The sequence below is a fragment of the Erpetoichthys calabaricus genome, chromosome 12, assembly GCF_900747795.2.
Source record: "Erpetoichthys calabaricus chromosome 12, fErpCal1.3, whole genome shotgun sequence".
NCBI lineage: Eukaryota > Metazoa > Chordata > Cladistia > Polypteriformes > Polypteridae > Erpetoichthys > Erpetoichthys calabaricus.
The window spans coordinates 1,502,501-1,517,375 of record NC_041405.2 but is presented as its reverse complement, the minus strand read 5'-3'; the positions used below and the strand labels follow the sequence as shown (position 1 = coordinate 1,517,375).

The following is a 14,875-nucleotide window of genomic DNA, read 5'->3' as shown; positions in this document are numbered from 1 at the left end:
TGGCTGCCAAGAAGACAGAGTCGGAGAGCCGGTGTCCTCACTGGTCGAATTACGGATGTGGGCACCCATGAAGTCCGTGTCTCATCACGTCTCCGGCGATGACTGCCGTTATCCCTCAGACAGAGACAGACATTACAGGACAGTAGACAATGGCCAACGCCTCATTGTGTCAACCCGACCAAACCCCCTCCCCAGTTCCTGGCACTGCCCATCTTAGTAAACAAGAGGCTGATGTTGTTCAAGCACTCCTGGCACCAAGCAGTGCAGTTGTTCTGGGCGAGAGCAGAGCTGTGTGCCAGCCAGGTCCTTCCATTTGGCTTTCGCTGCCCCACTTGATCCTTAGTCCTGGTGGTCTGCCTGCCAAATGCCCCCCAGAGACTGATGGGTAAAGACCTTGGCAGTTATTCTGTATGGGGTTCTTAGTCCCAAGATCACCCCAGTTGGTTTGAGGTGGGAGATTTCCATCTCCTAGACTGAATACCTTCAGAGGGTGATGGGCTCAGTCTACCCAGGTGGGCCGCTCTTCTTCTGGCCTTCTACAGTGGCACTGAAAGCGTCCATCGACTGGTATAGTGGACCTGTCTGTCTGTCAGAATTGGGCCTCCTGCGATTGTTCCTCCTCCATGGCAGACTCATCATACAGTGTTGTGGTTTTCTGAAGCCATCACAGGGCCCAAATTACGTGTACAGACCCCCAATACCCCCATCACACGACTGATATTTGGACTTCAGCGCCCCTTAACGCGTTCCACCTCAATCAGAAGCTTCTGGCAGCCATCACCGCATTTCTGACACAATCCCAGTGGTGTATCTGCTCGCTCTTCTTGGCAGTTTAACCAGATGTGTTGGTTCCCTGGCACAGAGCGGACCCTTTGAAACAGTCCACGTGTTTCAGGTTGTTGAGGCGAGGACCCCAACACTTCACGATAGCCTGACGTAGCCATTCCACCAGCAGCTTCGATGTGTTTAGGGTCACAGTGCTGGTGGAACTCCCAGCCAAGTCCAAGGTAACCTTTGGGGTTATGTGGAAAACTTCAGAGGCCAGTCTTCTTCATGATACCCCCCACCTTTGTGCAGCCCCCAGCACCATCTTTAACAGCTGGCACTGTGTTCTAATTCCTCACCTCTTCTGCTCCCTGCATATCTCTGGCCATCATGGCTGCCCTACTCAAGTCTTTGTCTCCTCTGACTATAAGCCATTTCTCTAGGAGGCTTTTCGTTCGTCCATGCGATCAGCCACGAGCGTTAGTCGAGCTTGAAGATGTCGATGTGGGAGCCGGGGGGCTTCTTTCTTGGACAATCCTAACCCACCTGACTGCTGTTCAACACGTTTCTCGGTGGTTCTTGGAGTTCATCTGACCGGCTCTCAGCTGAGGTTGACACTCCAGGGTCTCCTCCCGGACCACCACTCCAGTGCCCTTGTACTTCATGAACAATTTATTTGAGCTGATGATCCTGGAGTCTAATGCTGTTTAGAAATGGTTCCAAGAGAGAGATGCTCCTGACTTGTGTAACTCTTGGTCACGTCTGCACCAGGCCGCTTGAACCTCCCCATCGTAGCGTGTGTTGATCGGTCCGTTGAGCACCGACAAACAAGCGATGAAGAGAAGGCTACCAGATGTCGTCCATCGTGGTCAGGCAAGTAAGTGGCACTAAGTTCAAACTCATCACCACTTCAGTGACAATCGAAGAAGGTTTATGGAGAGTTACGAGCTTGTGATGCTTTCAGAAAACTCACAATAAATGAAAGATGGAGTCACACACAATGAAGAAAGGTAAGTTTGGAGGAGAAAAGGTGAGGCATTCAAGCTGATGAACTCTGCGCCAGCTGGTAAGTATGGTGCTGGTGGTGCTGCTGCCAGTGGAGCTGCTGCACTGCACAAAGTGAAGGTAATCATGAAGAAGGAGGATTAATGAGGACGTGACGGAGGGGAAACGGGTTTAAGAGTGAGCCTGCAAGACCTCCACATGCACGCTGCAGGCCTTTAGGACCTTCCAGAGCCTCAATCTCAAATGGTTTGATACAACAACCAATGATGAAATATGAAGGAACAGCAGACACCAAAGAGTCGATGACCCGATCGAGGAGAGAAAGCCAAGGTGGTCTGGCCACACAAATCAACTCCCCAGCATCACATGCCAAGTCCTGAGATGAAACCTTCACAGATAACAGCAAAGAGTTTGGCCAAGAACAACATGGAAAAGTCCCACAGAGCAACAGGTGAATCGATGACTAAATATGGAGGCAAACCGGGCAAGAATCTGTCGACAACCTGATCAAGATGAGAAAGAGGAGCTGACTTGGCCACACAACGTGAAACACCGAAACCAAACATCACATGCCAAGCTCTGACCGACATGTTTGGTCAAGAAAACAGGGTGACCAAGAACAGGAATACAGGAGTCCCACAGGAAAACTGGACAAGAAACAGTCAACGACCCGATCGAGGGCAGAAATCCAAGGTGGTCTGGCCACACAAATCAACTCTCCAGCATCACACGCCAAGTCCTGAGGTGAAAGCTTCACAGATAACAGCAAACAGTTTGGCCAAAAACAACATGGAAATGTCCACAGAGAAAGAATATGGAGGAACACTGGACAAGAAATGGTCAACAACCAGATCAGCAGGATAAAGTCGACATGGCCGGGTCACATGGTACACAAATTAATACCAAACGTCGCACGCCACCCCTCCAAGGAGACAGAAAACAGGGTGACCAGGAACGACATGGAAATGTTCCACAGAGCAGGAGTATGGAGGAACACCGGACAAGAAACGGTCTGTGATGGAAACCGGGGTGTCAGCGAGCCTCAAACCCCAACACACTAAGAGTCCCGGGTTCAAATAGTTGACGATTGTTATTCCAAATCCCTCCAAAAGTGACAAAAGCACAAATCATCTCTGTCCTTCTACAAATCACAAGTCCTCTCTTTCCGCCGTCCTGCCCTCCTCCAGTTGAGTGTTCCTCGTCTTCCTCCCACCTCGACTCACCTGGACAAGGGAGTGCCTTCCCTTTTATTGAGGACCCGGGGGTACTTCTGGTGCCATCGTGACTGCCCGATGGAAGTACTTCTGGGGTCATACAGAAGTCCTCTCGTAGAGAGCACATCTCCCAGCAGCGCCCCCTTGTGGCACCCAGGGACCCCAGCAGGGCTGTGTTGCAAGACTACACTTCTCAGCATGTTTTACTGGTTTCATACTGGGCACCGATATCCAGGGCCACCGCCATCTAGCATCCTGGGGGAATAAAGAGTCCCTGTTGACATCTTCTTCTGGTGGGCCGTCTATCCATCACTTCTGGGTCTGGCTCCTTCCTCTCTCCTGGTTGTCCATCTGTCTGTTCAGAGCCTCCCCTTCGGGTGAAGAACCATCCTCTCAGGATGCCCGTCCAACCCTTGTGGCACTTACAAGTCGACAACCAGATCAGCAGGATAAAGTTGACACAGCAGGGCCACACGGTGCAAAACTCAATACCAAACGTCACATGCCACCCCTCAGAGGAGACAGAAAACGGGGGGCCAGGAACAACATGGAAACATCCCACAGGGCACACCTGGGACCAACCAGAAGTGCTATCCTGGGGCGAAGAAAAGTGGCATCCCCAGGTGGATGACCACAGGGTACCCAAAGGAGGAGGCCAAGCCGAGACGCACATCTCCAGGCAGTGATCTTTATTGCTCTCATGACACAATTTTGACATTCATAAGTGATCGTAATTTACACAAAGGGGGTTCCATTTGCAGAGACAAAGCGGCCAAGACTGAGATTCTGCAGGGTCTGCGGCAGGCCATCGTCACCCTGGTTAACACAATCACGAAGGAAACATCTAAATGGCCGTCAGCGTGGCAGAGAGAGGAAAGTACAGAAGGACCCCATCATCCCATGCATCGTTCCAACATAATGGCCTGACATGGCGTCAACATTATAATGTCAGGCCATGTGTTCGAACCCACAGGGCGACCACCGCCACCTCGAGACCCTGAAGAGCTGCACTCCAGAGACCCGACGCCAGTCTTCCCAAGATGCTCTCCGGCATCCGCTCCTCACTCCTGCAGTTTCTTTCGTTCGGCCACGTCGATTGCCGCCATGTTCCTTGAAGCCGTGATGAGGTGCAGGAGGCTGATTGCCGATTTCATGATGGCGATGGGTGTGCTCACCCAGAAGATCACCCTGAAAAGGCCCATGCCACCCACTGTGGTACAGGAAACAGAAAAGCAGAAAGGGTTAAATAACACAGAAGTGGCAGACGCCAACCAAGCTGATCTGGAAGGTCTTACCTGAGGGCCCCTCGTAGAAACTCAGGAGGTACAGCATGCAGTAGAAGAGCTCATTGCCTGCACACATGAAGAAGAGCACCGGCTGAAGGGGAGAAACATAAAGAAGGGGGGTCAGTGAATGGCGGAGGACATTCCAGGGCGCACAGAGGGACCCGCGATCTGCCCACCTTGGCACAATTATAGGGGATTCATTTAGAGCCGAGACCCCTTCACGTTCTGCACATGTTCTTGGGCTGTACGTTTAATTTTAATTGGATAACCATCAGTCTACCCTCGATATCCCATAATGACAAAGTGACCACTTGTTTACAGAAAGGGGTGCAAATTTATTAAAAATCACAAACTGAAATCTCTCATTCCAAGGAGTGTTCAGGCCCTTTAGTGTGTGCTCAGGTGCCTCCTCTTTCCTCCAGTTCTCCTTGAGATGTTTCTAGAACTTGATGGGGGTCCACCTGTGGACACCTGAATTGACTGAACCTGCGGAGAGGGTCCAACAATTCACACAGAAGGTCAGGACAGAAAGCAAGTCACTGAAGTCCAAAGAACTCTCTTTAGACCTCCATGAGCAAACGGTGGTGAAGCAAAGTCAGGGCAAGGGGATCAAACCTTCTTTAAGGAACTGAGCGTCCCTCAGGAGTACAGAGGCCAAGAGAACTGTGAAATGGAACAAGTTTGGGACCACCAGGACTCTCAGTAGAGTTGGCTGTCCAGCTAAACTGGGCAAGAAGGGTCATGGTCAGGGAGGTGTACAAGAACCCAGCGGGCACTCTAAGAGACCTTCGGAGGTCCTCTATGGAAGTGGAGGAACCTGTTGGAAGGATGAGAATCTCAGCGGCACTCCAGAGGGGCCTGAAAGAAGCCATCACTTGATAAAAAGGCATTTAAAGAACTCTGACTGCATGAGGAAAAAGACAACAACTGAACTCCTTGAGCAGCATGTCTGGTGAAGACAAAGCAAAGCTCATCATCGGCCTCATTCCATCCCAACACTGAAGGCTGTGGTGGAGACGGGGAGACTCGTCAGACCCAAGGGAAGTATGAATGGCAGCAAATCCAGAGAGGTCCTTGAAGAGAACCTGCTCCAGAGTGCACACCACCTCAGACTGGGGTGACACTTCAATGACCTCAGGCCTGGTGTGGCTTCGGGACAAGTCCCCAAGTGTCCTCGAGTGGTCCGGCCAAAGCCCATAACACAAGTGGGAGGAGACCCGAGGCTGTCCATCCAGTCTATCAGAGCCTGAGGGGATCTGCCAGGACAAATGGGGCACTCTGCCCAAATCCAGGAGTTTGTAGGATCCCCCCTATGGCAGAATTTCCCGCTTGGGATTTTCTTGGTCAAGTCTCTCCAAAGTACTGAAGGAAGGGTCTGAATACTCCAATGAAAATCCTATAAATTTGATACATTTACTTTGTCATTCTGGGTTATTGCGTGGCTAGAATAATATTTATGGGTACTAGTGGCAAATTTGTCACTTTAAAGGTTACATCTCCAACACAGTGCAGAATGTGAGGGGTTCTCAAAACACACTAAACCCACTGAAAATGTGCTTATCTGGGCCTGCAGCCCACTCATTCCAAATATCTGATAAAGTGGCACCAGCACCCAGCTGCCTCCCGCCTCACCGTCGCTCCATTAAACGCAGGCCCCTTTGCTTCATTTTAGATGATCTTAGCCCCCCTGCCCGCCTCCTCTCGTACCCGTGAGGTGTAGTAGATTCTCAGCACAGGATTCCCCGACAGGTCGATGGTCTTGTGACTGCTGGACCCCTTCATGATCGAGCTGCAGGGAGACAAGATGAAGTAGTTAGCAAGCCAGCAACTCCTCCCTCTTAAGGACTCCAACTCCCAGAATGCACTGCTCACCACCACGCCTCCAACCCTTACCTTTTTCATGGGAGCCAAACCATTGTATTGATCCCCAGCAGAGTAGCCAGGAATCAGCTGGGAAAGCACACGAGTTATAAATGGTGTGATCACTGAATCGTCCTCGTCCTAGACCTCTCTTTACCCACCAGGTCCTCCTCCTTGCCACCCTCTCCGACTCTGGTATCACTGCACACTGCCCTCAGGTGGTTTGGGTCCTACCTCTCTGACAGATCCTTCCATGTGTTCTGGCGTGGAGAGATGTTAAGGGTGCACCAGGCAAGCACAGGGTAGCCCCAAGTGCTGGTGCCGAGTCCTGTCCTCATCTCTCTACACATCACTTCATTAGGCCCAATCACCTAATCCCATTTATTTTTCTTTCTTTAAAATCGGTTCTGTTCTGATGATATGCGCTTGTCACTCCCTCCAGAGGTCCACACGGTATCAGCCAGAGTCTCTGCATGTCTGATATTGCCATCTGGATGAAGGAGCACCATCTCCAGCTCAACCGGGCAAAGACGGACCTTCTTGTTATCCCAGCTCGTCATCTCTGCTAAGTGAGGCTCATCATCATTAACACCTGCCCTTGAAGTGGCGACCAGTGAGAAGTTGTCCTTCACTGGCCATACTGCTATGGTCTCTTGGTCTTGCAGATTTGCTCATTACAGCATCCACAAGATCAGACGTACCTGACGGAGTACACAGCACAGCTCACGTCAGGACAACTGGAACTGTCTTTATGTGCCACAAGGTGCTGCAGATGATTCAGAATGCCACAGCACGTCTGGGGTCACTCCTCTTTTTGGGTCACCACATTGGCTCCCTGTAGCAGCGTGTATTTAGTTCAGATCCTTGATCCTTGTCTACAGAGTAGGCAGTGGGTCACTATCTCTGTACTGTATATTGAGGCCCCTGCTTCTTCTTGACCACTAAGCTCTGCTGATGAATGGCATCTCATGATGCCACACACAGCTCAATCCAGACTCTTCATGTGTAGCTCCTGCCCGCCTGCACATGAACTGCTGACCCCCTCAGTGTGTTTCAGAAGCGCTGGAAGCCCCTCGTCTTTGGCGGATTCTAATTTAGGACTTGTAACTCGCTTGTATTTCTGTCCTGAGCTCTTCGCTTGTGATGATCAGTTTTGTCACCTTGTCTTGTCACGCTTGTTCCGAAACAGTCCCCCAGACTGACCGTCACTCGAACAGGTTGGCCTCTTTTGTTAAGTCGCTTTCAATAAAAGCGTCTGCTAATAAATGAATGTAAATGCAAAATATATTTGGAGACGGGGATTCAAACCCAAAGTACCTGCGCCACCCCCACCCCAGCTACACCTATGGTACCACTTGGCTCACCTGTGCAAATGCATCCAGTGGCTGGCGACATCCAACGACATGCTCAGCTGGAAGAGGATGGTGTACTGAGGGTACAGCAGGGACAGGTTGACGAGCAGACACATCGTGGCACAGCGGTCTGTCAGCATATCCAACATGGCTCCGAATTTTGTACCTGAACACAACAGTCCACAGTTAGTATCCTTCTTCTTCTTCTTCATACTTACTTCTTGCCAGGACCAAGTGGCCCTCAGTTCACCAACCTGTCGAGCACACACTCCCTCCAGTCCCAGGGATAGACAAACCACACACTGGGGGGCAAGTCTGCAGGGCTAGTTGATGGCCAGTGTTACCATGAAATTCAGAGTGCCACCCAGTGTGCCCACCATCCATCCATTTTCTGCCACTTACACTGTCTGGGTCGCAGAGGCAGCATCCTCAGTGAAGATTCCCAGATGTCCTGTACTCCTCCAGGGGGATACCAAAGTATTCTCAAGCCAACTGGGGGATTTAATCTCTCCAGCACCTCCTAGGTCTGCCCTGAGGTCTCCTGCTGGTTAGACGGACCCTGAAACATCTGCACAGGGAGGCATCGGGATGAGATGCCCGGACCACCTCAACTGGCTGCTTTCGATGCGGAGGAGCCGCCTGCGCTTCCCACCTGACCTCTAAGGCTGAGCCTTGAGCAGGAAGCTTCTTTCTGCTGCTTGTATCCATAGTCTACTTCTGCTGGTCATTACCCAAACCTCATGGCCATAGGGGAGGTCAGGAATGAAGACCACCAGTAAATATGGAGCTTTGCCTTTCTGCTCAGCTCTCTCTTCATCACAGCTAACCGGCACAACGGACGCCACTCCGACCCACCTGTTGATCTCCCACTCTCTTTTTCCATCACAAGACCCCGACATACTTAAATTCCTCCACTTGAGGTAGCACCTTACCCCCAACCTGGAGAGGGCACCCCACCCTTTTCAGTCACTACCCAAAACGTGCAGCCATAGGTGAGGGTGGGAACGTAGATTGACCAGTTAATCAAGAGCTTTGCCCCAATGATAGTGTTCCACTGACCAGAATAGCATAAGGAGATGAGCTGCCAGCCTGTTAAGTCAATTTGGGTAGACTGGCACCTCCAGGGGAGGAGGTCATTTTGGGTAGACTGGCACCTCCAGGGGAGGAGGTCATTTAACCAGACTAAGCCCCCAACAATAGCATGTTGAGTGCCCACTACACTGATGCTCATTGGGAATTTTTGGACTTGATTACACCAACCCCAAAGTATTTCTGGTGCCTCCCACCCTTACCATTTTGGTCTGGTGCCACCTTTGCCCACCTCTAAAGTAAGCTCAGCCTCTAGTTGACAAACAGACACTTCCAGAGCTGGTAGACCCACCTTGATTGAGCGCCCGGGCTGCATGTCCATCAAAGGCATCCAGCAGACCACTTAGCAGGTAGAAGAAGGCGGCCAGCAGAGGGTTTGTGGGCATGAAAGCAAAGGCCACGAAGGCAAAGAGGATCCGACAGTAACCTAAAGAGCAGAGCAGAACACAACACGGTGACTGTAAAGAAGTTTCCAGAAAGAGCCAGCAGGGGGCGCCAGTTTAGCTGAACGGCTCAGTTCTGCACGGCTCGGTTCGGGATGGCCTCCTTACCTATCAGGTTGGGCACGAACAGGAAGATGTTTTCTTCTTGCATCCTGGCGCCTTGAACGTCTCACCAAATGGCACTGAACCGATCGCCCGTTTCTTTTATTACTTTACTATCTTCTTATTTATTCATCTTTTTTATGCATCTTCTTCCTATTAAAGTAAATATTAAAACAGAATCAATCAACGACTCAAATGTCGCCGAGCGCAGAGGTGAAACCCACACAGCGCTGAGCGGATTTCCGGCGTCCCCTTTAACTGACGGCGTGACGTCAACAGTGACGAACCGCCTGGGTTGTACCATTGTTATCGCGAAGAGGAGGCCCGCAGATTAAGCCGGCCGCTCCCATGACTCGTTTTCAAAGCGGGAGAGGGCCAACCCAAGAATGGATGGCAAAAATCAAAGTGAAGTTCTGGTGAGTGGAAGGAAATACGAAGAATAAATTTCCCAGAAGATGACCTCTAAGTTGCAGTCCTCTCCTGATCAGTCTGCACGGTTTAGCCGTCCGCTGCTCTCCAGAGCAGTTTGAAGTGGTCGCGCCCAAGTCGCCTAGCAACAGGCTTTGACAAGCGCTAAATGAAGTCGGAGGATAAAATGGTCGGCGAGGGGAAGAGTTGAGCGTAAAACACAAATCCATCCATCTATCCATCCATTGTCCAACCCGCTATATCCTAACTACAGGGTCAGGGGGGTCTGCTGGAGCCAATCCCAACCAACACAGGGCGCAAGGCAGGAAACAAACCCCGGGCAGGGCGCCAGCCCACCGCAGGTAAAACACAAATGAAGAGGAGAAAGAAGAAGAGGAGGAGGAGGAGCAGCTTGGCGTGAGAGCGTGCGGCCGGAGACCGACCATCCACTTGTGTCATGAAGTCCGAGCCTACAGAAACAGACAGGACAGCACGCTTTAATAATAAAAATAATAATAATAATTGTATTTGTAACGTGCTTTTCTTAAAGGTTTAACAAGGTAAATTCACGCAGTCACCGTCAGTGAAACAGACTGGGCCAATTTACCGATAGTACTGGGATCTGAGAGGATAGAATGGTGCAAAGCCGTGTCGGTAAGGGGACAACGTGCAAAGTCCTTACCGACGGGGTTAGAATTCTGAGTAACCGCCGTACCGACCGACAGGGTAACGTGCAACGTGAGAATTACAAAACTCCACGGAGAGGCGCCGGCATTTGACAAACCCGCCTATTCACATTCGAGTCGCGTCCTCTCGGAGCATCCCGCACAACGCAGGGACCCTCCGAAGGTGTCGCAGGACTCCGCCAGTTCGATAAAAAGTGCTGCAGTCAAGCGCCCCCGGTGGCGAAGCCTCTGAACTGCACACAGAATCACCGGCGCTTTAATGGTTGGTCTGCCCCCGGGGCGTCACCTGAAGGACACATCGCAGTGACGGATACGCGGTGGGTTCACAGTTTAAAGAGCCCCTGTGAGGGAGTGTGCGAGTCTGAAGACCCCCCCGGCGTGTAACTTCAAGGTTACTGCCCGGCGTACTGTTAGTGTGTCTCCACCTTCGGATCGTTCGAGTCCAACACATGCGGTAAAGTTAAAAGGACCAAGCGAAAGAGTAAAGGAAAAGGCAAAGGCGCTTACAACGCGCTCATAATGTTTCTCAGATACTGGGGGAGCACTGACTCGCCCATCGCGTGAACCTGCTGCCTGTATGACGTGGACCACAGGCTCGGGCCGTACAGGGGGCACTCAGTTTAAGAAGACCACAATTCATCTGACTAAGTCTCTACTGCCCGCTGCTGTCGGGCAATTCAGTGCTTTTCACCAACGTCCCAAACTAAATGCTGATACTCTTTGAGTTCGTTTTGCAGTTTCCGCACAACATACTGCACGTTTATTGGTTGATTTATTAATTGTATTGTTTCTCCTGTGAGTCTGTAGTTAGGATGTTACGTTTCTGCTGCTCTGTGCATCCAAATTTCTCCCTTGAGCTTAATAAAATTTAGCGAATCTAAACACTTTGGTCACGTGGAAAGGAACAGGGCTATCCGGAGAAAAACGACACGTGGGCACCGGGAGAACATCCAAGAAAATCACAGGAACCTCCGAGCAGCTCCCTCGGAACAAAGCCAGCGACCCTCCAAGAAGGAGACTCAGCCAGTCACGTCAGTCAACCAAACTTTGTTTTATATAGCGCCTTACCTACAAGCAACAAGTCATGTGGCTCTGCGCAGAGAAAGCTGGAGATACAATTCAATACAAGTCGATGTAATGTAAGATTCTAGAAATAATAGCAGCAAAACTAGAGGATCTAATAATAATAATAATAATAATACGTACAATCATCATCGCCACCACCCTCAAAATATTAATAACAATAATAAGAATGAGATTATTGTTGTTATGAGGGTGGTGATGATGATAGAAATTGTTCTTATTATTTTAACTTCTTTGGATTTCTTAATAATAGCAATAGTAACAATAATAGAAATATAAATATAATACTGTAATATCTAATAAAAATATAGGACGTTTAGTGTTATTTGGATTTATTAATAATAATAACAACAGTAACAATAATATAAATATAATACTGTAATATCTAATAAAAATATAGGACGTTTAGTGCTATATTAATCATCATCACCACCCAATGATAATGTTGTTCTTCTTATTACTGTTATTATTAATATTATGACAGTGATAATGATGATGAGGCATATTATTATGATATTTGGAATTATTAGTAGTAATATCAACAATAGCAATAATAATAATAATAATACAATATCTAATAATATATGACGTTTAGTAGTATAATAATCATCACCACCTAATAATAATGTTGTTCTTATTATTGTTATTATTAATATTGTGATGAAGCAGATTATTATGAGTATTGGAATTATTAGTAGTAATATCAACAATAGTAATAATATTATAAATATAATACTGTAATATCTAATAAAAATATATGACGTTTAGTGCTGTAATAATCATCATCACCACCCAATAATAATGTTGTTCTTATTATTGTTATTATTAGTGTTATGATAAAGCAGATTATTATGATTATAGGAGTTATTAGTAGTAATATCAACAATAGTGATAATAATAATATAAATACTATAAAATCTAATAATACGACATATAGTGCATTAATAGTAATCATCATCCTCATAATACTAATAATAACAATAATCAGAAGAACGTTATTATAATATTATGGGGATGATTATTATACCGTATGTTATATGTTGTTATTTGATGTTACAGTATTATATACAGTATGTACTGTTATTATTATTATTATTATTGCCGTTGTTAATATTATTAGTAGTAAATCCAAAGAGCTGTAAATAATAATAATAATATATATGTTATTACATGTTAATATATAATATTATAAACTAAACTTTAGATCACTTACAGCACCGCGGGGAGTGTGCATTTGAAAGGTGCTGCGTACCAATAACATGGCTGCGCTGCACCGCACCGTCGTCTGAATGTCCAGCAGGGCACTGGCCTGTGTGTGTGGGACCCCCCGAGAGTGACTTCACCTGCCAGAATCAGGTAAACTGGAGGAGCTCCGCGCTGGTAACACCCGTCGAGGGAGAAGAGCAGAGCAGAGGGACGGAGCGTCTGTCGCCATGAGAGCTTCACTTATGAAGGGCAGCGACGAGCGTCGACTCCTGGGTTGTGACAGAGAGATGAGAAGCATTATAAAATAGATAATATGAAAGGCACTATACAGTATAATAGATAGGCAGATCAATTTGAAAGCTACTATATAATAAGCGCTATATAAATGTAAAGAATTCTTATTCTTCTATTCAGATATGAGAAGCTCTATATAATTGATATGAAAGTTACTAAGTAATAGATAACTAGATAGAAATGAAGGGCATTATAAAACAGATAGACAGATGTGAAAGGCACCATACGATATACAGTTTGAACGGCAGGATATAATTAATAGATATGAAAAGTATTACATAAATAATAAGAAGATACTGTAGATATAGACATGAAAGGCGCTATATAATTGGGTAAATAGATATGGAAGGCTTTATCTAATAGATATATGAAAGTCACAATATAATAACTAGACCGCGATGAAAGGCATCATATAAAGATCAGTAACTAGACGTGAAGGCGCTATATAACAGAGAGAGATCAACATGAAAGGCGCTGTATTAGCCAGAGAGCCGGACCTCCGTCATGGTGGTCCTACTGGCTCTTTAGCCACACAGCTGGTGTCTTTTTTGTTTTTTATTCCCAGGGGGTGCAGCTGAGTGTCAAACACAACGCAAACCTGCAGCGCCCTCTAGTGCCTACTGGAGTAGCTTTGCCCAGGTAGTGCCCGAGGTGTTCCGCTGCCCAAATCTGAAGTGACACCGGGTCTGCTGTCTTGATGCTGCCCATTGTTTTCACCCCTCCGACTAAGCAGCACCCTCATCTGGGCTGGCATGGCATTTTTCAGCTTGGCCTGGTCCCATTAATGGGACCCATCAAACTGCAGACTGGGTCAAGTGTGAGGACAATGCGGTCTGCCAGCTGTCAGGTGGATTTAGGGGGAAGAAGATTGAATTCCCAGCCCTACTTTCTGTGCCCTGGTGTCACAATTATTTATTTGTACCGCTGATTGTCAGCAATCTACACAGAAATGCGGACTATGAAGGGCGCTATATGATGTGACTTCTGACTGACTACATGACCACACTTTGAGTTTGGGGTCAGGAGTGAATTCTGACTTATGGAACCAAATCCAAGGAAACTGGAGAATGTCCCTGCTGCTGCCTGGTGGCCCTGAGGAGCTTTAAGGCTTGTTTGACTCACCTTTGGGCATTTATTGAGCACATAAACTAATTGAAGGTGCAGGGATGCCAGTTTGGGGCACATTAAGGCAAGTAGAGCTTTTACCACACCATGTCTGCTGGTTACCATGCCAGTCTATAAGTGACTGCAGTAGCCACCCAGCCGATGGGTCCATCTTTGTTTCATAACTGGCACATCAGAGAGTCGCTGATATTCCAGGTGGCCTCTTTGCTCCTCTTCACAGCTCAGTGCCTGATCTCTGCCCACAGCAGGCCATTTGTCTTCCTTGTTCTCACAGGTGTCATTCCGTCACAGCGGGCAGCCATCTCCTTGGGCAGCAGTCCAAATGGAGGAGAACAAATCAACATAATGTCATGTTCCTGTCTGCACAAAGAGCTGTAATGGGACCAAAGAACTGGGCAGCGCATCCAGTCATCAATCCGCCACGTCAGGTACTTCTATGAGGTGGCACAACGTGCCAACAATCCTGAACTTGTACATCAGCTGTCATAAATTTCCAGGATAAAACGCCAGCTGAAGAGGCCCGAGTTCAAGTCGTGCCATGGTGCCCGTCTGTGTGGAGTTGATGCCTTCTTCCCATGTTTGACTTCTCCCACATTTCAAAGCATTGCTGGCTGGCAGGGCTGCCAATCCAAAATAGGAACAGAGTGAATGGTATTAAGTGGCATCCCAGCTGGGGTCTGGTCCTGCCTGGCATGAAATGCTGCTGGAGTAGGCGCCACCTTCTGAGACAAAATACACTCGGAAAGAAAATATTTCTGATATTGTTTATCATGTATATAGTGCCTTTCATCGCCTACATGTTCTATGCAGAGTAACTGATTGTTTGATGGGCTGGCCGGTTGGTTGATGTAGTAAAACATTTCTTCTGACAATGGGATCCACTCCACTTAAAGAACATTCACGCCATCACCAACCTCCTATAGCGCCTTTCATCAACAAGGTTGATTGACTGATGGA

The 14,875-nt window shown here is 48.0% G+C and overlaps 1 protein-coding gene across 1 annotated transcript; it reads right to left on the bottom strand.

Moving 5' to 3' along the window:
* Positions 1-3,550: 3,550 nt before the first annotated feature.
* On the bottom strand, positions 3,551-9,303 carry cdipt (CDP-diacylglycerol--inositol 3-phosphatidyltransferase (phosphatidylinositol synthase)). The gene is made up of 6 exons (XM_028814806.2): positions 9,123-9,303; positions 8,864-8,998; positions 7,495-7,648; positions 5,978-6,059; positions 4,280-4,361; positions 3,551-4,194 (listed from the first exon to the last, which is right to left on the bottom strand). The coding sequence occupies exons 1-6, from the start codon at positions 9,163-9,165 to the stop codon at positions 4,046-4,048; spliced, it is 645 nt and encodes a 214-aa protein (XP_028670639.1). The 5' UTR covers positions 9,166-9,303; the 3' UTR covers positions 3,551-4,045.
* Between the last annotated feature and the right edge of the window lie 5,572 nt (positions 9,304-14,875).

What these genes read in the sequence shown, in the direction of transcription:
- cdipt (XM_028814806.2), bottom strand. Translation starts at nt 9,165, where the DNA reads ATGCAAGAAGAAAACATCTTCCTGTTCGTGCCCAACCTGATAG. An exon ending in GTTCGTGCCCAACCTGATAG is followed by an intron (nt 8,999 to 9,122) that starts GTAAGGAGGCCA and finishes TCTGCTCTTTAG; the next exon opens with GTTACTGTCGGATCCTCTTT. An exon ending in AGCCCGGGCGCTCAATCAAG is followed by an intron (nt 7,649 to 8,863) that starts GTGGGTCTACCA and finishes TGTTGTGTTCAG; the next exon opens with GTACAAAATTCGGAGCCATG.